Source organism: Gallinula chloropus (assembly GCF_964237585.1).
Source record: "Gallinula chloropus genome assembly, chromosome: 4".
Classification (NCBI taxonomy): Eukaryota; Metazoa; Chordata; class Aves; order Gruiformes; family Rallidae; genus Gallinula; species Gallinula chloropus.
This window is the reverse complement of record NC_140088.1, coordinates 15,033,913-15,054,929: the sequence shown is the minus strand read 5'-3', so window position 1 is coordinate 15,054,929 and position 21,017 is coordinate 15,033,913. Positions and strand designations below refer to the sequence as shown.

Genomic DNA, 21,017 nt, shown 5'->3' with positions numbered 1-21,017 from the left:
AAGCCTGGTGCCGCTCCCCCAGGCTGCGTGCCCGCCGGCTGCGTGCCAGGCGGGAGCCCCGCACCGCGGCGATAACGGCGGCAGCTGCAGCGCCGGCCGAAACGGAGCCACGCAGGCCGGCCTGACCCACACCCCGGGACAGGCCGCAGCCGCCCCACCTCCAGGGAAGAGCGGGGAGGCGGCGCAACGCGCCACACAAGCCCCGCCCGCCACCGGCCTCAGGCCCCGGGACGTCGGGACGGCGGCGGCGCGAGGCTGACGTGGCGCTCTCCCGCGCGGGGCGGGGCCTCGCCGCCGCCCGTTCCCTTCTTCCAGCGGCGCGAGCTGGCTGGGGGCGTGGCCGCGCGTGCGGGCCCGCCTCGCGGCGTGGTGCGCGTGCGGGCGTGCGCGCGGCGTTTCCGGGCGGCGGAGCAGGATGGTGCTGCTGGAGAGCGAGCAGGTGGGGCTGTCCCGGCCGGGCCCGGGCAGCGGCTGCGGGCGGCCCCTCGGGGAGCCCGGCCGGTCACCGGACGCACAGGGTGGGCTCTGTGCTGGCCCCGGTGGGAGGGAGGGAGGCCTCGCAAAGCCCCGCGGGGCGCCAGGCCCGCGCGGGGCCGCTCCCTCGCCTGTCCCGGCGGCGTGGAAGCCGGGGGGGGCGGGGATGGGCATCGCTGTACCCGGTGATTTGGGCGGGATAGGGCTGAAAGAAACGGCCGGCGTAGATCTGGGGGAGACACGGTACTTAAACCTCGTTTTCCGGAGGTAGAACCTCGGGCTGGGCCGGCCCTGTCCGGGGCCGCGTGTGGGGAGCAGCGGGAGCTCTCGTGGGGCTGATCCCCGCGGGCCGGCGAGCCCGGCCTGTGGTGACGGAGCGGGGCGGGAGGAGGGAAAAAGGCCGGTGTGGTCCCCAGCCAAGGGCGGGTTTCTCTCTCTTGCAGTTCCTGACGGAGCTTACCAGGCTCTTTCAGAAGTGCAGGACTTCAGGGAGCGTTTTCATTACGCTGAAGAAATGTAAGTTTCACGTCTGCTACTGCACTCAGGAGGTGTCTGTCTCAATCGGGCTTCGAGTGGTGTTAGTGTGTGTGTGGTTAAAAGATGCAGTTGCAGTTCAGTGTCTGAAAATGGGGGTAGTCTTAGGGACAAATCAGTGTCTTTGCTGCAGTGCTAGTAACCTTGAAGTAAGGGTGTTTCACACTGCAGGAGATGCTGTGACTTTCCAATTTCTAACTGATAATCGGAAATCCTTACATAAAAGAGGAATTACAGCATTGCTTTTGTGTGTTTGTCTCTCTGGTTAGCTGCAGCTTGACATGCTAAATGCCCTGCTGTTGAAGCACACTGTCCATGCAGCATGTCAGGGGAAGGACTTACATTTTCTTCCTGGCAACTGTAGTTTATGGAACAGGGGTTACAGTGGAAGGGGTCAGTTGGCAATTTGGCAGCGGTGTCAGTTCAGGTGGCCTTTAATTCCAAGGTGTTTCACAGATCTCCTCACTTTTTAAGCAACTTCTAAGATGTTGTGTCAGGAGGCATCTGGTGATTTTAGTGAATAAACATTCCCTGCCTTTCCATACAGACGATGGACGAACAAAACCAGTCCCGCGCAAAGGCCACGTAGAAAGCTTTGAGCCAGCAGACAATAAGTGTCTTCTAAGAGCAACTGATGGAAAGAAGAAAATTAGCACAGTGGTAAGTGAAGAACTGTGGGATAGAAATGTTAGTGGCACTGCTTGTATTTTATTTAGTGCCCCATATTTGAAGTGAAGCTTGTCTCTACATGAATTGCACAGGAATGACCCTTTTCATTCCAGGGAAGTCATACAGTAGCCAAACACGGCTGAAGCTGGGATGCTTAAGTGTTACACTTAGGTGAAGTTGTAATGGTTACACTTGGTGTTAACAGATGGGACAGTAGTTAATGGTTTTGCTCCGTATCCTGGATTTTGCTTCAGTGCGGGCCTGTGTGACAGCAGAAAGGGACCCTGCCAGTTTTCAGCAACTTGGCTCTTGTGCTTTGAGTCAGGTGAAATTTTTTGGAGGGAAGGGAAAATCTACTTCTAGAGACGTGGGCAGGGCACAGGGCAGATAAGGAACTCACAGAATGAGGACAAACGGTGTGGCTCCAAGGAGAAGAAAGGTCCTGCAGACCTGCACTCAGGCTGCCGCCTCAGGTGACAGAGGTCACTTCCTATGGACTCTGAAGCAATTACTGAACGTTCTTAAAACCTGGGAAAGAACTGGATGTTCCCAGACTGTGGAACAATAGGAAAGGGATCCTCATTTCCTGGCAAGAACTTGTGGGCATGAGTAGACTTTTCTAAGCTTTAATCTTGCTTAGCGTCCCTATTTTTTTTTCTTTATTTACAGAGCAATTTGTATTTCAGGAAACATTAACTAGAAGTTGAAAACCTGGTGTGTGATTACTTTGGGAGATTAAGACAGGCTTTAGCTGACTCCAGCTTTCCTCTGTGATGTAACCCAAATAAAAATGTTACTTTGAGAAACAGTTGAGTCTGGTCTGCAACCTATTTTTATGGCCCTTCAAGTAAATAAAATGTTCTTTAGAACATCTCTCCGTGTTCTTCCCGTCTGAAAATGCATGAATTTGGGATGAATGGCCTCCAGGGCATTCCCTTATTGAGTAGGGAGTGTGTTCAGTTTTCTAAATCAGTGGGGTCCTATGACATGTCAGTATAGCCTGTGATGAGATGATGCAACTGCTGCTGGAAAGACTGGGGTGGTTGGTAAAGACCTGCTGATACTTGGTCTATAACAGAAGCCCGTGTTTTCTTGCTTAACCTCCAGTATTACTTTTGTAGGTGAGCTCAAAGGAAGTCAATAAATTCCAGATGGTAAGTTCTGTACACCTTTTTGTCTTCTTTTTCTGTAGGTGTTGGGGAGTGGTCTGTAGGAAGCACGTGTGAATGGGTTGATTTCAGTGCTGAACTGCCACAGAGCTTAACCTTAGATTGTCTGTCTATCAGCATGTGTTTAAAGAGATCCCAGCATAGGCTGTAAAAGCAGGAATCTCTAGCTGCAGAAACTTGGATGCCCATCTATTAGCAGTATGTAAAATGCTACTTCTAGTGCACTGTCACTTCAGTACTTGTTCTTCTAATGGTTACAATTGTCCTTGCAGGCATATTCAAATTTGCTGAGAGCTAACATGGATGGCTTGAAGAAAAAAGACAAGAAAAGCAAAAACAAGAAGAGTAAAGCAACACAGTGATGGAACAGCGCCTTACCATCACTCAAACAGACTTTAACCCTTGCTCCAAGCAAAGTCCATTTCTTTTTGAGTTACCCCTTGTCTTTGGCATTCCTTCCAGCAGGACACTGGGATGCAACCAGTACCTTTGTTTAAACTGAGCACAGAAGGTGCTTTCTGTGGATTGTTGTATGGCAGGAGTATGTACGTGGTTATACTGAAATAGCTTTACATTCAGCTGCCAGATAGTTTTGTACTTACACTGCTGTTTGCTTGGTTTGTATTATACAAGCAGCAGTGTGAAACCTGCTGGGGGGTAGCATAGGGTGAAGAGAAGTGCACCGTATCAGGAGCAAAATAAGACTGGAGCAGGAGTCTCAGTAACATGCCCAGTTCTGTAGATAAGCCTCAGTAGTACTAGGGGAAAGTGGGTGCCAACATTATCAGGAACAGTGGCTTTCCTGTTTCTGTCTTATTTTGAGGGACATGACTACATGATGCAATGCAGATACCCCTAAGGCAGCCAGCATAATGCTTGAGCTGCAGAGCCAGGCAGCTGTGCCTTCCAGCTGTACTGAGCCTGGTTCAGGGTGGGGGGGAAGGCAGGACTTTGCATCATGTTCCCTTTCAGACGTGGCTTAGAAATGCTCATGTCATCTAAACTTTTTTTGTTTAAACTTCATCTTTCAGTATATTCAGGGATCTGAATTTCCCCATATTTCACATCTTAAAGTAGCTTCTTCATTTGAGCAGATGTAAAAGGTGACTAGTTAATTGTTTCTATTAAATACAATGAGAAATGGATTTGGTTGTGACTTGTCTTGGTGAGTTGCTAGGAATGGTATGGTTACCTGTGCTTTTAGGACTGATTCCCCTCTTGCTACTTTGTGTGTCGCCATCAAACTTCAACAGTTCTCAGATGTTCCTGGGTTTGTCTTTAAAGTTACCTCTTGAACTTTGCCCTCTTTACTCTCAGAAAAGGTCAGATTAAGTAGATATTTCTTAATGCAGTGAGCTTGCAGTGCTAATGGCAATCACTTCAGAAGAAACAGGAGTAAGCTGTTTAAAGAGAAGGTACCAGGTGGGGAAGGAGGGTGGTGTTTACCCATTTCCAGAAGTTCATTTTCCTGTATATTCACTCTGGTATTACAAGTCATTTGATGTGGGATGTAACCCATAGTTAACTATGGCTGCTGTAACTCAACTTCAGCTTTGTTCAGCTTTACTTTTGCTGATAGGCTTGTGTTAAAAATTTAGCTTCAAGATAAGGTTTCCATCACTACTACAACTTCAAACAGTATTTAACAGCCCCTGTGAAGAAAGCTAGCTGAACACTTTGGTTATGCCTCTATGCACATGCAGGGTACTGTTTCTCTTAAACATCTTAGGTTCAGGTCCTTTAGTAAGACCGGACACAAGAAAAACTTCATGTCCAAGGAAGTGGCTGTGTGACCATCAGTGGCATCAGTACAGGCCACACAGTCACAGGAAGCCAAGCCTGCAACTCTCAGCTCAAAATCTACCCTCTCAGAGAGAAATTAAAACATTAGGTTTGAAAAAAAAAAACCACCAAAACCCACCACACCCGTGACCCACAAAGAACTTGTAATACGTATTTCAAGAAGGCTCAGTAGCCAAAGCTTTTTATTACATAAAAAACCCTTAAAAAATTTGAAACGTTGATTGAGTAACTAATCCTCTCTAATGCTTGAATTAAGTTTCTCATTTCGGTACTACTGTTGCATGTTGATACAAAAGGCATTCTGAAACCACATTTACAAAAAAGCTGGTTTTACACCTGCACAGCTGATACTCTTGTAGCATAAGAGGCAAGAATTATATGATAATTCCTGTCTGTGGCTGTAGTCAGTCAGACTCACTCCTTAATTACCTATAAAACATTTATTTCCACTTTCTAATGTAAATTTACAATATATTATACATGAAATTCAGTCTGGACACATAAAAAGGCATTAGTTGCCTGTCTTGCACTATTACAACTTTTTGAAATTCTTTGACAAAACACCATTGTCTGTTAATAAAAACATCCCACAAAAGATGCTTTAAGCACTAAAACAAAACCTTGTATTCGTCGCGGTAACTGTACAGGATAAGTGCAGGAACCCTGCAGAGGGAAGAAAAGGAGAGACTTAAACTTTGTAACCATAGATTCAAAAGCTCTGCTACTCGTGGCAAATCTCAGCAGTAAGCTAATGGCAAAGATAAGAGGAGGAAAGCAGGAAGTCTTAGTTGTTTTGGCTCTGACTGCAATTTTCCCCTTCATTCTCCTGGCATTTATCTAGCCTGTTTAGTTTTCTGAAGGCACTTGGCAGGTGCCTGTGTGCAGGTAGCAAGTGGGAGAGTAAGACTTTTATATGGGGCTACGTTACGTTCACACATTGTACAGGCTGCTATTTGTATGTAGTAACTGGGCTCCTGCTCAGTCTTGCAAGCTACAGGGAGAAGGGGGAAAAAAAACCCCAAGGCTGACTTGAATCTTACTTCCTCTAGCAGACTTGAAGCCATTTTGGTGAATCTCTAGGAAAGCAATCAGAGTCTCATTTAAAGGACACAAATACCCAGGTCACATTTAACCCTACCACTGTGTGCAAGAGTGGATTATTAGATGTGTCTGGAGTGTTCTGCCTTGTCAGAATTCAACAAGGAGACTACAAGTGGAACATAAATGCTTTAAAGCTTAGAAACAGGCTTTACTGTACATGTTGGGAGATTGTGTGTTGTGTTTGCTTGAAGCTGGGCAGTCTATCAGCTGTGGCAGATTCCCATCAGATTCCCTCAAGGGAGGAGGAATTAAGTGTGCTCCAGGTTTTAAAAGACAGGCTTGTTCCTCACTGAGAAATAAGTTCCCATACAGTAGAACAGCACTACACCTGAATGGACACAGTTGCTTGCTACTCAGTTTTATGAACAAAGCAGCAAGAGAGGGAAGGCATTTTCACGTTTCTTGAAAGGCTATTAAAAAAAGAGGAAGAATTTCTGTGGCTAAGAATTGACATTTTATCCTGAGTGAAGACTGGCAACTCTTCTCATAGCACTCAAGGAACTACACGCATTTCCTCAATTCTTCCCCCCTCCCCCCCCCCCCCCCGTCAGGGAAAGGGGACAAAAGCAGCTTATTTAGTTAAGTGTGGATGCAAAAAATACTTGGGGTGTTTTATGTACCTGTAAGAGCTTAAGAAATTTACCTCTTTTCCATTTTGATAGTGTAAATTTCATCACAAATTGCTTGTAAGTACGAACATCTTTGTTTCGGCCATCGTGACATCAGTTGTCTCACAGTGGCATCAAAGGCTTGTCTGTCTCCATCAAACTATGAAAAATGGACAAGGAACTGTGATAGTCTTTCATTCTCTCATTTATTGGTGTGTAATGTCCAGGCTCCCTAATTAAACAGGTTGCAAACAAAATTCATATGAACAATACCTGCAACTTGGTTTTTAAAAAAACCTTACTTAAAGGAAATGTAGTAGGAACTTGGTTATCAGTTTCTGAACAGAGTTGAGTGATGACAAGTTTGGCAGTGCTAGACAGAATATGGGAACTATGGTGTAATGGTGGTCAAAGGAAATGATGCAAGCTGATTGTGGGGGGTTTACTGTTGGGTTTGGTTTGTTGTTAAGAAAAAGGCAATAATGTGTCTCTGTGCTTTGGCCAGACCAGGTGAAGTGTTTTGAAAATACTTCCAAATGTTTCACTGCGGTCTGATTACCACAGAACCACTGCTTCAGAGTGGTATGGAAGAACTAAATCCACTTCCAGGCAAGATGCCATTCAATATTTTTGGAAGCCAGAGAAGCATCCATCTCTATCAGGAACTTCTGACTTTAAAGCTCCTGCTGACATTGGAGGAAAGAAGAGAACTTTGGTGGGTTTTTCCCCCCCTCATCGAGCAGTTTCTGAGTTGTTAAAGGTGTCAGTGTAATACCTGCACATCCCCTTCTTATCTTGGCTTCACCAAAATGATGGCTGGTTCAGGTACTGTACTTGAAACAACTGCATCTCTATTTTTGAGTCCTCCTTCACTAACAGCTTCAGGAAACACTGAAACTGCTATTAGTGCTTACTGGTTTCCAAAAATGTGCAGTAAGATTTATCTCAGTTAACTATTCTTGGGAAAATAAAATAGCCACACCCAGAGATTTGGAGTAGGACTTCCTAATGGCATCTTGTGTTAACAGGCATTTGACAAAGATTTTTCCAGTCTCAGTTAAGCTCCTTAAAAAAAAAAATCCTTTCAAGTTTTAAAGCCTAATTCAAATTCCCCAAAGGACAAAAAATTACTACAATGGCTGAGTTTTGCATTCCACTTAATTAGCAACAGAAGTTATCATCTATTGTTCCATTAGAGTTCTTACACCAATACTTAATTGCTTACCTCTAATGATAAGAAGTGTATCACAGTTGCTTTTGGCAGATCTACCTGTAAAAATACCATCAAGGAATCAATATCTATAATTTCTTCTGTTATCAATCTGGCAACTAGAGATTAGCTACACTTAAGGGAGTCAGGCTTTTAGTTTTCCAAAGTACTCATGCTGACAGAACTGGGAATTTACTGAGGATTTAAGCATTTTACACAAACTGTTCAAAAGCATATACCATTTTAAAGTCCTTTGTGATGTGGTCAAACTCTAAAAGCTATATACAAACAAAAGCTATGTTAGTTTAAATGCAAGAGCAAGTCTAGCAGGAAGAAGTTATTAAATCTAACACAGCAGCTATCTTAAATACATCTTAAGAATGTACAACTAAGTACTTGTTAAATTTTGTTCTATGCACCTGTCCCACACACAAGATTTGAGATACTTTTTGAGCATTAAATAACAAGCCATAGGTCTTGCTTAATCAGAAGTTTTGTTCATGTGGTATCTCTCAAGTGAGGCTACAGGCAGTTGTTTGTTCCAGACAGCAACTGCATAATCCAATTGAATTAAGAATTTGAAATTCATTCAGGCTTCTGCCAGATACTTACTGCTAAAATCTCAATCTCACTTGTTTTCTGTTGCAGGCTAGAAATGAATGTCTGAAGTCTTGTTTGCACCTGGCAACAAAACATGGGTAAAAGTAAAATAACTGCTTTTGTGACACAGGTTGGGAACACTTATTTTCTATCTCATAGATGATGAGAACAGAAGAGGCTGCTTGTAAACGTAAGATGTAAAACCACATCATCTGTCAACTAAAATTCACATTTAATATAGTTTCCAGTAACAATTCCACAATAATCCTTGATGAGTAGACAGGAAGGAGACTGGGGCTGAGCTACTCTTGCAGCAATGATAAAGACTTGGTAACACCAGAATTGTACTAAATCAGATAGAACTGTGATTTCTCCCGTATGTAGTTTAAAATTGCCTATGTGTTAGATAGCTTGTCAGAGGAATGGGAGAACCTGTGACTGGATACAGTGTATCATCTCTAGCTCAAGGAGGACTGACTGGAAAGCCAAACCAAAGTATGGGTCATGCCTTGTAACACTTTTTCCAGAACAAGCTAGTAATCCTGCAAAGGTACCCCTTTGTAAGTGTAGTTGCAGCCTTACACCACATTGTCTTTTCTACCTTGGAAGGATGCTTTTATATATCAAAAACCCGAAAACAGCAAGTCTGTTTAGCTCAAAGCTCAGAGAACAGCACCCACTTCTTTATTTGGGTTCCAAAAACTACTGACTGGGGAGGACTTTTTGTTGCACACACAAATTTGGACTGCAAAGGGGATTAGAGTACAATTCTGTTTTACCATGTACTCTAAATATCAATGGCCAGTAATTCTAAGCAAGCAAACTCTGACACTGTTTTCCCACATTATTATAACATCACATTTTAAGCAGGGCTTTTAGTTTGTAAGCGTGTAATTTTTTCTCAGGCTTTTAGTTTGAGACAACATAATGCAGTACACACTATCTGTTACAAACGTATTACAAATTCCAAATATGCTGAATTTGCACCTTCACCATACCTCAGCATTGATTAAAAAAATAAAATAAGGAAGTTTCCAGAACAATGGTTCCTACTAAAATGAGATTTCTAATGTACATACAGTCATGGCTGAGTCATAACAGTGTCGCAGATAATCCCCAAGATACAAAGTGTTTATAAAAGGGTGGTCTTTGCCTTCAACCTTTTGTGATGTTCCTAGTCTATTTTATGAATAAAGAATGAACAGGATGTGTTGCTCAAAGTTAGGTGATAGGGAAAAATATGAATTCTCCCATTCCTTAACCTCTAAGGGTCATTTCTCAATACTTATTTGATGTGTGTGTACCTGAATTTCTTGTCGACGCCGGGCGCTGGCAGACAGTTTTTCAGGAGCTATAACACTAACATTAGGCACTACAAGAGTTCCATGTGATTCAAATGAACCTAAAAATGCAAGTACATACATTTAGATTATACTCCTCCTTTATACAAGCAGCAGCAAGAAAGAGAAAGTTCACAATAAGAATAAGCTCTGTATATAATGTAGGGTTCGAAAAGCAGCTAAAAAAAGCAGTGAAACATGTGCATGTAAATTCTCAAATGCTGACTGCTGGCTTTGAAGGGCTGGTTGGTAAGACTAAGGAAATTGGTATTTTACAATCAGTGTTCCCTGAAACTAAGAAAAGGTTCCGAACAGCTTGCAGCATTTTTACAGAGGAATGCAGCATACCTAATAGCAGAACAGGAAAGCTATTACAAGAGTGATGCAACTATTTAATGGTCAGTTCCACAGCAGAATCAATGACAAAACAGACAATAAAGCTCTGGTTCCTGGATCCCCCAAATAACAAGGATTAAAATTTGAAATGGCTTATTTTTAAATCAGAATTGCCACTTCTGGTAGTCACACACAGAGAAAAGTCCCCACTCAAGTTAAGCACTGCCACTTCCCTCCCTCACTATTACATGACACGGGGGAAGAAGGGCAAACAACCCCCAACCCAACACACTGCCCCCCTCCCAACTCAAACAAACAAACCACCCACCCACCACTCTATTGGTGCTTAAGAAAGTAATTATTAAAAGTGTCAAATTTTAATAGTAACTACTTTTTTCTGTGGATATTTTTTTCTATACAAACTTCTATTATCAGACTGAGTGCAAATCTGTAACTAGAAAGGTACAGGAATTTTCATTTGAAGAAAAAACATCTTAGGTTAATGTACACGGGTCTCAACATTGTAACAATCACAGGTGAAATAATTTTTGATCGAGATGACATTTACTTTTTCCTCAGCTAGGAAATGTTCATGATTTTTGGCTTCTTCCTATCCTGAAACAATGAATGCTTATATGGGGACTATTTTATCTGAGCACTCAATTTGTTAGTTTGGAAAAAACTGCAGTTTTAGATCACTTGGGACAACATTTCAGACTAGGAAGATGTGTCTCTAACCAGAGGCACTACAAGAAAAAAGTATTACCCAAGTCAGAGAAAATGTTAAAATATGTGTTATGGCAATAATTTCTTACAAAGTAGTGCTTAAGCAGAAAGCAAAACAGTTTGTGCGTTCTGTAACTACAGACTAAATACCTGAAATATTAGTAAATGATCCCTTTTGATTTGGCACAGAAAGATTATCTGAGGTTTCTCTAAAAACAAACAGATAGGGAGACAAATTTATAACAGCAAAGAAATACTTTAGTAATACAGGGTCTCAGATTATCATAAACATACATATTTCATTCCAACAGATAAAGTTATGGAGACTTCCCAGCACATACATGCAGATTAAATTCCATCTGGAACAGTTGGGAAATCATACAACAACACACTACGAAAATCAGCTCTAGAAGCAATCTTTATTTCTATGGAAACAGAACAATGTGCTTGCACTATGCAACTGTGATTTTGATGCTAATGCTACAAAATAATGCAAGAATGTTATTTCCAGATTATTACTTTAATCTACATCTTCGTACAAGTTTCTGTGAGGTAATACTAAAAGTATGAATGTAATAGTTATACTTGAGATCACCCATATTCAGAGAAGCTCCCAATAACCAATTTGGATGCCGTTACTGTTCACATCCGGGCTTCATTAACGAAGAACTCTGCTGGTGCTATTACAATCACAGTCACTGCATTTCCCTCCTTAATACTGCCAAATATGGATTTTCCTATATCCTGTTCTCAGGATCTATAAATAAGGCATCTTTTGGAAAGACTTATTTTCTATCACAGCTTCTAATAAATGCTGCAGATCTGTCACAAAACACGGGTGTTGCAGAGGCCAGAAAAAGGGAAATGAAGTGGTGGGTAGCAGGAGATACCCGGTGCCTGCACAAACCACTGTGTGAGTTCAGCATTGAACAGCTCAAGGATTTCATTCACTGTGAGGACTATTCAGAAATACTACATATGTCACATCTGTTACTTTCTGAATTCTGGTTTATGTGAATAAAACCATGTCTTTCTTCTGCCATTACATACATACATACACACACATATATACACACAGATATAAATATATATAGATGTGTGTGTAATTCTGTATTTACAAAGGGATATGTGTGAATAACAGCCATGTTGCTGATGCACAAAGGTGTGACTGTAGCATCTCCCATGGTTTCTGTACTAACTTCTATTCATAACAAGACATAGTAATGTCAGCATTGGAAGATGGAGAGTTGCTGTGTACTCTTGAGTCTTTGCAAAGCATCACTATCACTTGTAAGGACACCAAAGCTTACACAGTTGCTACAATCAGACCTTCATTGTTACCATATCAATGCTGCCTCAGAATGAAAGGGTTTTACTGCTTTAATTCTGTGGCTGCACAGTACAGAAACATAATGGACTTCTGGGTCAGTAACAGGGACTGTTACTGGGGAGACCTGCCACACAAACAATACGGGTGTTTAGTAGTATTTGAGTTAGGCAACTGTGTGGCCTTTTATCTTAGGAAGTGCTATGGATGTCTGCGTGTAACAGCAGCCAGGGAAATCAGTCTCTTTCTTAATCTCAGTAAAATTTTATAACCAGGCCTTTTGCTTTCTTTTCCCCCCAAAAGGAATTCAGCAATTATCTTATTCTTTATCTGGTAAAAATCAAGGTTTAGCTGAGCACATCTTAAAATTATTTTGTTAAAACAAGCATACATTTACTTCCGATTTTGACCACTCACACTGACGTGTCACGTTTCTTACCTGCTACATCTTTCATCACAGATTTTAATTTTCAGTTTCTGGATCAGGTGATCCACTAAGTCAGATTCTAAAATCCTTTTCTCCGTCTGTCTGTCTTTCTCAAAGGATTTCACCTATGATGTAGTTCAGTGGTTCTTAAAATTGTTAAAACAGCACAGGAATAAACTTCTCAAATTTAATCAAGTCAAGGTGGATTATTCACCTGTTGAAGGTGAAGTAGTCAAAAGGCAGAAGCTATCATCATTACCAATTAAATATTTGATTTGATTTTTTTCCCCCTCAGTCAACTAGTTTCCTCTGCATTCCCAAAGCTTAAACTAGCTTGGCTACTTGTCTTTAAATGCAATAGTAATTTTCTAACAGAATGATTTATAGGTGCAAATGCCATATTAATGAAAGTATATTTGATTTAAAAAAAAATATTTATGGAATTCTGTTGGAATAAGGCTTGCCTTCCAGTCTGCCAGAGTTAGACTCAAATGTTGAAAACTGAACATCTGCTCCATCCTTAATGGGAAGAGATTAATTGGTAACACCACCATCCACCTCATTAGCATGTTTTTTTGTGTTTTACTCCAATAAAGCTATATTTAAAAGAATGTTCTGTAATAGTCTTGTGGAAGACATTGATATATCATGTTCTCATCACCAAAAATCTACTTATTCATACGGCTACTGCACGGTCGTTTGCCATGTCTGTTACGATGACAAGCAGAGCGAGTAACAAGAGAAAAGTATTTTAGTAACGCACACTGGCTGGGTAACATGGCCATGCCAGATGCTGTCCAATGGTTATTTTTCTTCAGTCAAAGAACAGATCTGAAGGTGGTAATTCACATTGTGACACAGTCCAGTCTTTCCATCTTAACCACAGAACATACTGAGCTGGACCTGTAAGGATCATCGTGTCCAACTCTATGTTCTACCTCTGTAAACCTTAGTTTCCAGAGATAAGGAGCCTGGTTCAGACTCTGGCCATCTGACCTACATGGAGGTTTTTACATTTATGTTTTAGGTTTCACTTTTTAACATGGAAAGCTGTTAGCTGGAATGATGACTGAGTCAACTAATTATTTTTGTAGATTCAAATAAACAGAGACAACAGAAACCTTTTTCCACTTCAAGACACACTGATGACCACGTCATACAATGTTTGCACTAGTTTTTGGACTTTCCCAGATAATGAAGTCAGTGACTAACAGTGTAAAAATAAGGAAGGAATAAAAAAAGCAGACTTCTTCGTAAGAACTTTCTACTACTTAGCACCTGAAAGTGGATTTACCTAAATTCCATCTTATATATCGTATTGAAAATAATTATGACCTTAACCCCCAACCCCAACCCATCCCCCAAAAAATAACCCTAACAAACCAGCCAACCAAAAACAATTCAACCAAACAAAAACCCAAACAAATGTAGAACAACAAATTATAAATATTAAATATAATTGAGCATCCAATGGTCTCAGACTGACCTTCACATGGCTTCCTTCTTTATCTGACACAAGAGCAACATATGTAATCCCAGAGCATCTGCAATATTCCTGCAGTTCTTCCTGGGACTAAAATGGGAAGAAGAATGGGAGAGAAATTTGAAGGATCATAAAATGATCACTTAAGTAATCAGAGTCTCCTGTCCTTAAAAATAACTTGATATGCAGCAGTTACACTGATCATACAGAGCTTCAGAATGAGAAAAAGTTCATTAACAACGCCAGGAGGTGAAAGTTCATTATGCATGTATTTAGACCCCCCCATGCTCCTTTCAGATCGAAATCTAAGTCTACCCTATACAGAGAATATCTAGGCTCTGCTGTCCTAGTGCCCATGTGGAAAGGCTAGCTGGATCTAGAAGCACAGGGTCTAGAGAACTGTAAAACTTTGCAACATAATGTCAGTCAGTTACCACCCTGTTGTCTGCAGCTCTCAGTAATAGCTCAGTTGTGTGTGACTGGTGCTCTGTTACCAAAGCTGACTCAGGTGGGTTTCATGTAAACCTGTGGCTAGCTTATGTTGTTCTCAACACTGAACTCACTGAAGGGTTTGCTGTGCTGACTTAGCAGAGGGTTGCAGGGCAGCATTAGACGGAGGCAAGAACTACCCAAATCTTCATTCCTTAAGAAACCCAAGGAGAGAACTCAGGGTGATCACCAGAGAAGTACAACAATGCGGATTTCTTTCAATTTTGAGAGATGGAACCCATTGGAATGTTATGGGAAAAGATTACAAAAAACCCAAACCCAACAGCCAATTAAGTGAGCAAGCTCAAAACTGTCTGCTCTGCAGCACGTGACTCTGAATGGGCAGCTCCATGCTTTCTTTTGTTACTCACAAACTGGCATACTTAAACATGAACCAGACTTGTAAACCTCAGATAACTGCCACCACTATTAAAAGGGACTTCTACACTGTCATGCTGCAGTGAGGTAGTAGTGGTTAATGGTCTGCTTAGTGTCAACTGGACAAAAAAAGGCACAACTCTGCTTGCCACTTCTTCTCCTTCCTACCACACATCTCTCCAGGGCCTACATGGAGATCCCACAGTATATCTAGTAGCTAGGTTCACTAATCTGTGTTTCTTACAGTAGACTGATGGCGATATTCGGTCTGAAGCTATTAGCCTTCGGCCATCTGGATGTAATTAAAAGTTACTTTTCTGTTCCAGACTTGCCCCTTATTAAGCATGAACTCATGAATTCAGGGATCTTACCTACAGACCTCATTGGAAATAAAATCTGTTGCCTCCACCAGTACAAAATATGCTTCTGCGCATCATTGCAGCTAACTGGCCTCATTTTAAATTCATTACGTATCTGTTCCCCTTGATTTCAAAAAGCCTTGAACTCCACACTTGGTAAAGAACTGGGGAAAGTCACTTAATTCCTCTGTGCTCTGAGAAGCACATAAAGATCCTACAACACATTTTTAGATACTGGGAGGTAAAGAGGAAGAATGCTGCCAGGCCAGTGAGACTTTCTTAACATTACTGTATCTGAATAGCACCCTACATGCTTGGTTTGTATCAGTCTTTCTCAATAAAGACTAGACAAAATTGAAAAAGGATGGTCTTGGGCTGCACTGATCTTAGAAGCAACAATATAGTTAACGTATGGAGACAGAATTTCTACCTGGGACCAGTCATACATTATCTCTGCTGGAATTCCTGCAGTCCAGAGCTTCTGAACAATATTGATGGCTCTACCCATTGACATCTGACCAACGCTTACAACCAGCAGGTCACACAAGCTAATAGAAACCTGAAGGGAGAGGAGAAACAAGGGGGACAATATGAGTCACTTTTGCTCCTTCATTGCAAAGTTAGAAGTAAGAAAGAAGGATAAATATACTCATGTTTTTCAAAATGCAAACTGAAAAATGGAGTTAGATCCACCTGTTTTCAGAGCCACGATCTACCTGTGCATGTTTGAAACCTGCTGAAACTTAATCCTTGACAAACAGCATTTATACAGCCTCAGCTTGCAAAATATCCTAGCCTAACCTGTTCTTTCTTTCCCACTCTGCTTAGCAACGTTGATTTATTCTTACAAAGTTAATGCACATTCCACAACCAAGTGAAATTGCATGAGACTGTACAAAGCAATCCATTTTCTCAAGTTTCTTTCCATCTCCCACATCTATACTTTTATAAACAGCCAAGTGGGAGGGGCAAAGTAACACTCACTAGCCAAGTATCTACAGTTGTAGATCTTCCATTTGAAACAATCCACAAGCTAAGAAAATTAAAGTGTAAATTACAAATTTTCTCCTCCTAATTCTTATAATACTAAATAATGCTACATAGAGAATCACAGAAGAAAACAGGTTGTCTTGATGCTTGCTGTCTATTTCAATACAATGTTATTTTTGGAACACACCTGAACAGCTTAATTTTTGCCCAACTGTGGCTACAATTAGATTACTGAACTGCCAGTTGTAAACAAACACTTCCACCTCTCAAAAAAAGCGACTTACAGAATCCTCCATGCTGGAAACAGCAGCAGTTATTTTATCTATAGCTATGCTGACTCCAACAGCTGAAGGAACTGGTCCTACCATCTGTGGTCCTCTGAACTGTGGAATCTCCAAAAGAAGAAAAAAAAAAAAAAAAAAGCAAAATCCAAACAGTTACCTTCACAAGATCTCAGAAAGTGTTTTCATTTTCTTATGATTAAAAAACCCACCAAATTTAAACTCATTAAAATAGATGAGTACATACCAGATGATCATATCTACCCCCTGCAGCAAGAATTTCAGGCACAGTTCTTTGTCTTCTTTTGATGTATGCTATAAACTGGAAAATAATTCCATTGTGTTGTTGTATTTTGTAAACTAGTCCCAGATTTATAGAAACCTGTAAAATAAAAATGAGTATGGGTACAAGACCCATACCAATGTTGTCAGTTAATACAATTAATTTAGCAGTATGGATTGAAAATGCTGTTCTCACATCAAGACATGGAAACACTCCTTATCTCAAAACATTTAAAATACAATTAAAAGTAAAGAAATGATACTTTAACCTTACAGCATCCCAACAGACCTACAGCACAAACCCCAAGGCCTCGGGAAGGTGGATGACAGGCCTTTAGTAGTAATCAGTTTTCTGTATTTTTCATTTATTTATTTTTGTTCAAAAATTAAAATTTCTTTATGTCCTAGGTAATGCCTTCAGTCTTGGCTAAAAAAAACCCCAAAGAAAGTCTGTGCATCATTAGATAGAAATTAAGCTAGACATTTCTGACTGGGAGAGGTCTTATTCTTCAACATGTCTTTAAAAATCAAATAAAACCAGTGTCAGTATTATTATTTGCCACTCTGATGTGTTTTTTCTATTCTATCATTACTTTGTTTCCTGGCAAATTACAAAGCCCAGCAGCCTATAAATCCATTAGTTTATTAGCAGCTAAATAATAAATAATTAGTTAATTTTACAAACCTGAAGTTTTATTCCAAGTTGCTTTAGCAGCCCAATGATTTCCTCTAAATCCTTCATTCCATGCTTCAACAGCTGAGTGACACCCGGCTTTTGTTTTATCATTGTGTTTAAAAAAGGAAATACAGTACTTGCTTCTCCCTTCTGCTCAATGAATCTGTAGAGCCGAGAAAGCTAAAAACAAAAACCAAATAAAACCCATGGGAAGCAGTACTGGCAGAGCTCATTATAGGTGACAGCTAAAAAAAATGAAAGAGATTTTTAGTTGGTGTGAGTAAAATATCTGCCTTCTTTGCGTGTTTTGACCAGCAGCCTGTTTCTATGTAGTGAGTTGGGGAAGGAATGGATAGGCATAACTCTGATCAGGGTGTCCAGAAGTTAACCTCAAATCTTTACACACATTCATCAACATTTGAAGACAATTTTTTTTAAAAAGCATCTCTCTGTTTTACTAAGTACCACTGCACAGTATTCCACTTACCCTTTCATTGTTTCCACAGTCTGAAAAACACATTTAAAAGAAAGACAGAAACTTGGAATGTTTTAGAGAGAAGAGGGAACAAAATCAGACCACTTCCAAAGACTGATCTATTTTCAACAGGAAATAAACCTATTCATTTTTCTTACACAGTTCAATTAAATTGCAAAGTAAATAAAATATTACTGACTTCTGGTAAGTTACAGGGAAATTAACATTGAATTACTTACGCTGTTTGATGTGAGAGAAAGATTGCAGAATTTGGCTTCTACTTCTCTCTTAGTTAGCTTTTCAGTCTGCAAGAGAAACAGATTCAAACTATTGCTTTAGAAGAATGAAACTCTTATTAAATTAAAGGTTGTATTTACAAACTGCAATAATACTGTAAAAGAACAAAACCAATAAATAACATTTTCCACCCATCTTGTAGTGAGGTCACGTTCAGATTGGCTTCAGAAAGCAACAAAAAATATAAAAATGCCTATTTTGTGGAAAAGTACTTCTGCATAAATACTGAAATGTAAATGAATATGTTAAGAAGAATAAAATGAAAGGAAATAAAAATTGCATTTTGTTGTGATTTAAACACTACATTAATTACTCTAATTAAATCTTTTTTCTCTGCTTATAAGGTAGAAAAGTTCAACATGATATTAAGATGAATTTTCAAGTTTTTATTGAATGGCCTACCAGTTCTTGATTATGGAGGTGAATATTTCTCTCATAAATACGTATTTAAAAAGTCCCTTAAAATACTGCAATCCAGAAGTAACAAACAAGTAATCTAAGTTTACAGCCCCAAAATAGCCAGGCCTTATACAACAACAGGACATTCCTTGTTACGTTGACAACGTGCCGTTACTCATTTTTAAAGATAGCTCCACAGAACAGGACACTTGACAATGATGATTACAAAGAATAGGTTAATAACTAGTATCTTACCACAGCATCATAGAGAATGATGTAAACTTGATTGAGTTTATCCTCCGGTATCCCACAGTGCAATAGTATAGCTTTCAGTAAGGCAGTATGGTTCAAGTAAATGCTGTAATTTCTTTCCTAGCAAAAACGGGGGGGGGGGGAGTGGGAAACAAAAAGAAGGGAAAAAAGGGTTTCACTTGCACTGTATTTTGCTTATAAAAGAGTTTCCTAAAAATTTAATAATAGTTGAAAACTAGCTTCAGACCTCTCCTTCCACCACCTTACCTGCCATCTAGAACTGAAGCATGGCAAGGCTTGTCCATTCTACAATACCCACTGGTCTGGCAGAAGACAGAGTTATTTCAATGGCACTGTAACAATTCAATTAACATTTCCTCTGCACAAAAACCTATGCTTTGTTTATGTTTACCTATTTTTTATTTAAATGACAGCCTTCTATAACTAACTGATACAATGTGAAAACAATTGTGTACTTACAGTTAAGGGAGCTATCCTTTATTAAGCACATTAGACTAAATATTTACTTAGACTAAAATTTTAGTGTGGAAAAGAGAACAGAAGGGATGGTTAGAGAATCTACCTGTAGCACTGGAAATTCTTGAATGATTTCTGAAATGGCATAAATTGTTTCTGCTATAGGCAAAAAGCTATTTCCAGTAGATGTAATAATGTCAAATGCACATTCTAGAAGTTCTTTGGGATGACAGCGGTCTAACTTCCGAGGTCTGAAAACTCGTTCTATACAGTATCTAAAGGAAACATCGAAGAACAAATCAGCATCTTCACTGGTCACTATCATAAAGCATGGCATCTGTGCAAATTGTCACCTCTGTGTCCCTTACCTCTTCAAGTTTAATATGTTATTTCTAGCTACAAATCTTGCAAAAGGAATCTGAAAAATAAAAGACATGAAAATTGTTGAAAGAAAACATTCGATCTGAATAGACTGAACCTGGATATATACAAATTATTACTGTGCATAACACTTTTACTCCCACATGTGTAATAATGCCTTAAACATTTGCCATAGCCAAGTAGTATCAATCTAATCATCCTGGCTGAAAATATTAAATGAAAACATCCTGCCCCCTCCCACATTCCTAGAAGAGCATAGAGAAGGACACAAAAATACATAAAGACCTTTCTTAATTACTCTAATGCTTGCAACATGCATCATAAATTGATTATGAGCCTATTAAAATGTACAAACAGGCATTCTGCCATTTACCTAAAGGTATAAAGGAGTATTTTTAATAAATCTTTGATCAACACGTTTTCTAAAACAACTAATTCCAACAGGAAGATCAACTTTGTAGATCCTGCACAAACCCTTTCCTGTGAATGCATTTCTAACATCAGTCTATACACTATGAAAGGAAGGGTGAGTTTAACTGACCTTAAATCAGTGAAATGGATTTTAAGAATCCGACTAAGCCCACACTGCAAATACTTGGACAGTATCAATAGAGGAATTCCAGACAGCAAAATTTCAACTGTGTCAACAGCAATTCCTCTCGAGAGTAGAATGGCCATTGACAAAATCTGTTTGAGGAACTTAGAACCCACATTGTCTATGAAGACTTATAAATAAAAAAAGGATGGGAATACTACAGTTTTCAGTAGTCATCTGAAAAGCCTTGTTCCTTGTTATGTGCAAGGAAAACCCCAAAACAACACCAGCAGGGACATCTATTACATTTATAATATGGCATTGTTTTCACCTATGTTAAAAAAAAAAAAAAAAAAAAAAAAAGGAAGAGAGAGGGGGGAAGTAAAGGAAAGCATAGCTCTTTCTGATGTGGTCAGGGCTCCAGCTGTCAAGACCAGGAGTAGAGCCTTAAGGAATACAGACCGGAACAGATGCTGAAAGACACTTTTGACTGCTGAAGCAATGTAAACCTAAACCAACTATGTAACTCAAAGGTATCCACAAGCACCACAACACTCACACCCAGCTTTGCCTGTACAGATAATACTACTTACTCTGAGGTCGTAAGGAAGCATTACCAGCATCCCACTGTGATCCATGAAATATGAAGCTTCATTATGCTCATAAAGTTTTTTATTTCTGGGCATTAGCAGTGGAGTATGCAGCTTGATGGCTCCTGCACAAAACCAGTAAAATACTATTATCTCCTATTTCAGAAGCAGCATCTGCTTTTTACAAGTTCATGACCAGCCTTGCAGGGTGTGGTATCTCAACTGATACCTTTTAAAAATTACATTATTTTAAGTGTCCTTAATAGACTTTTCTTTTTCACTGTATATAAAAAAAGAACACAAAGTCTGTTTGATGTTCTATCTTCCATGTTTCTTGGGCTCAGCAGGC

At 40.1% G+C, this 21,017-nt stretch overlaps 2 protein-coding genes across 2 annotated transcripts in view; one reads left to right on the top strand and one right to left on the bottom strand.

Annotated features, from left to right (window-relative positions):
• The first annotated feature begins 390 nt into the window (after nucleotides 1-390).
• SRP14 (signal recognition particle 14) lies at nucleotides 391-3,991 on the top strand. Its single transcript, XM_084263908.1, has 5 exons — nucleotides 391-439; nucleotides 918-990; nucleotides 1,556-1,668; nucleotides 2,799-2,831; nucleotides 3,119-3,991. The coding sequence occupies exons 1-5, from the start codon at nucleotides 416-418 to the stop codon at nucleotides 3,206-3,208; spliced, it is 333 nt and encodes a 110-aa protein (XP_084120034.1). The 5' UTR covers nucleotides 391-415; the 3' UTR covers nucleotides 3,209-3,991.
• Nucleotides 3,992-4,808: 817 nt separating this feature from the next.
• EIF2AK4 (eukaryotic translation initiation factor 2 alpha kinase 4) overlaps nucleotides 4,809-21,017 on the bottom strand; it is a 40,954-nt gene continuing 24,745 nt past the window's right edge. Inside the window, exons 23-39 of the mRNA XM_084262923.1 lie at nucleotides 20,672-20,793; nucleotides 19,531-19,580; nucleotides 19,269-19,437; nucleotides 18,689-18,805; nucleotides 17,977-18,042; nucleotides 17,272-17,442; nucleotides 16,552-16,686; nucleotides 16,308-16,415; nucleotides 15,464-15,592; nucleotides 13,811-13,897; nucleotides 12,337-12,449; nucleotides 10,721-10,779; nucleotides 9,473-9,570; nucleotides 8,181-8,249; nucleotides 7,584-7,628; nucleotides 6,394-6,518; nucleotides 4,809-5,312 (exon numbers count right to left, since the gene is read on the bottom strand). Of these exons, the coding sequence (XP_084119049.1) occupies nucleotides 5,258-5,312; nucleotides 6,394-6,518; nucleotides 7,584-7,628; nucleotides 8,181-8,249; nucleotides 9,473-9,570; nucleotides 10,721-10,779; nucleotides 12,337-12,449; nucleotides 13,811-13,897; nucleotides 15,464-15,592; nucleotides 16,308-16,415; nucleotides 16,552-16,686; nucleotides 17,272-17,442; nucleotides 17,977-18,042; nucleotides 18,689-18,805; nucleotides 19,269-19,437; nucleotides 19,531-19,580; nucleotides 20,672-20,793 (1,718 nt within the window). The 3' untranslated portion in view covers nucleotides 4,809-5,257. The remainder of the gene's footprint in view (nucleotides 5,313-6,393; nucleotides 6,519-7,583; nucleotides 7,629-8,180; nucleotides 8,250-9,472; nucleotides 9,571-10,720; nucleotides 10,780-12,336; nucleotides 12,450-13,810; nucleotides 13,898-15,463; nucleotides 15,593-16,307; nucleotides 16,416-16,551; nucleotides 16,687-17,271; nucleotides 17,443-17,976; nucleotides 18,043-18,688; nucleotides 18,806-19,268; nucleotides 19,438-19,530; nucleotides 19,581-20,671; nucleotides 20,794-21,017) is intronic.

What these genes read in the sequence shown, in the direction of transcription:
- SRP14 (XM_084263908.1), top strand. Translation starts at nt 416, where the DNA reads ATGGTGCTGCTGGAGAGCGAGCAG. An exon ending in AGAAGAAAATTAGCACAGTG is followed by an intron (nt 1,669 to 2,798) that starts GTAAGTGAAGAA and finishes TTACTTTTGTAG; the next exon opens with GTGAGCTCAAAGGAAGTCAA. An exon ending in AAGTCAATAAATTCCAGATG is followed by an intron (nt 2,832 to 3,118) that starts GTAAGTTCTGTA and finishes TTGTCCTTGCAG; the next exon opens with GCATATTCAAATTTGCTGAG.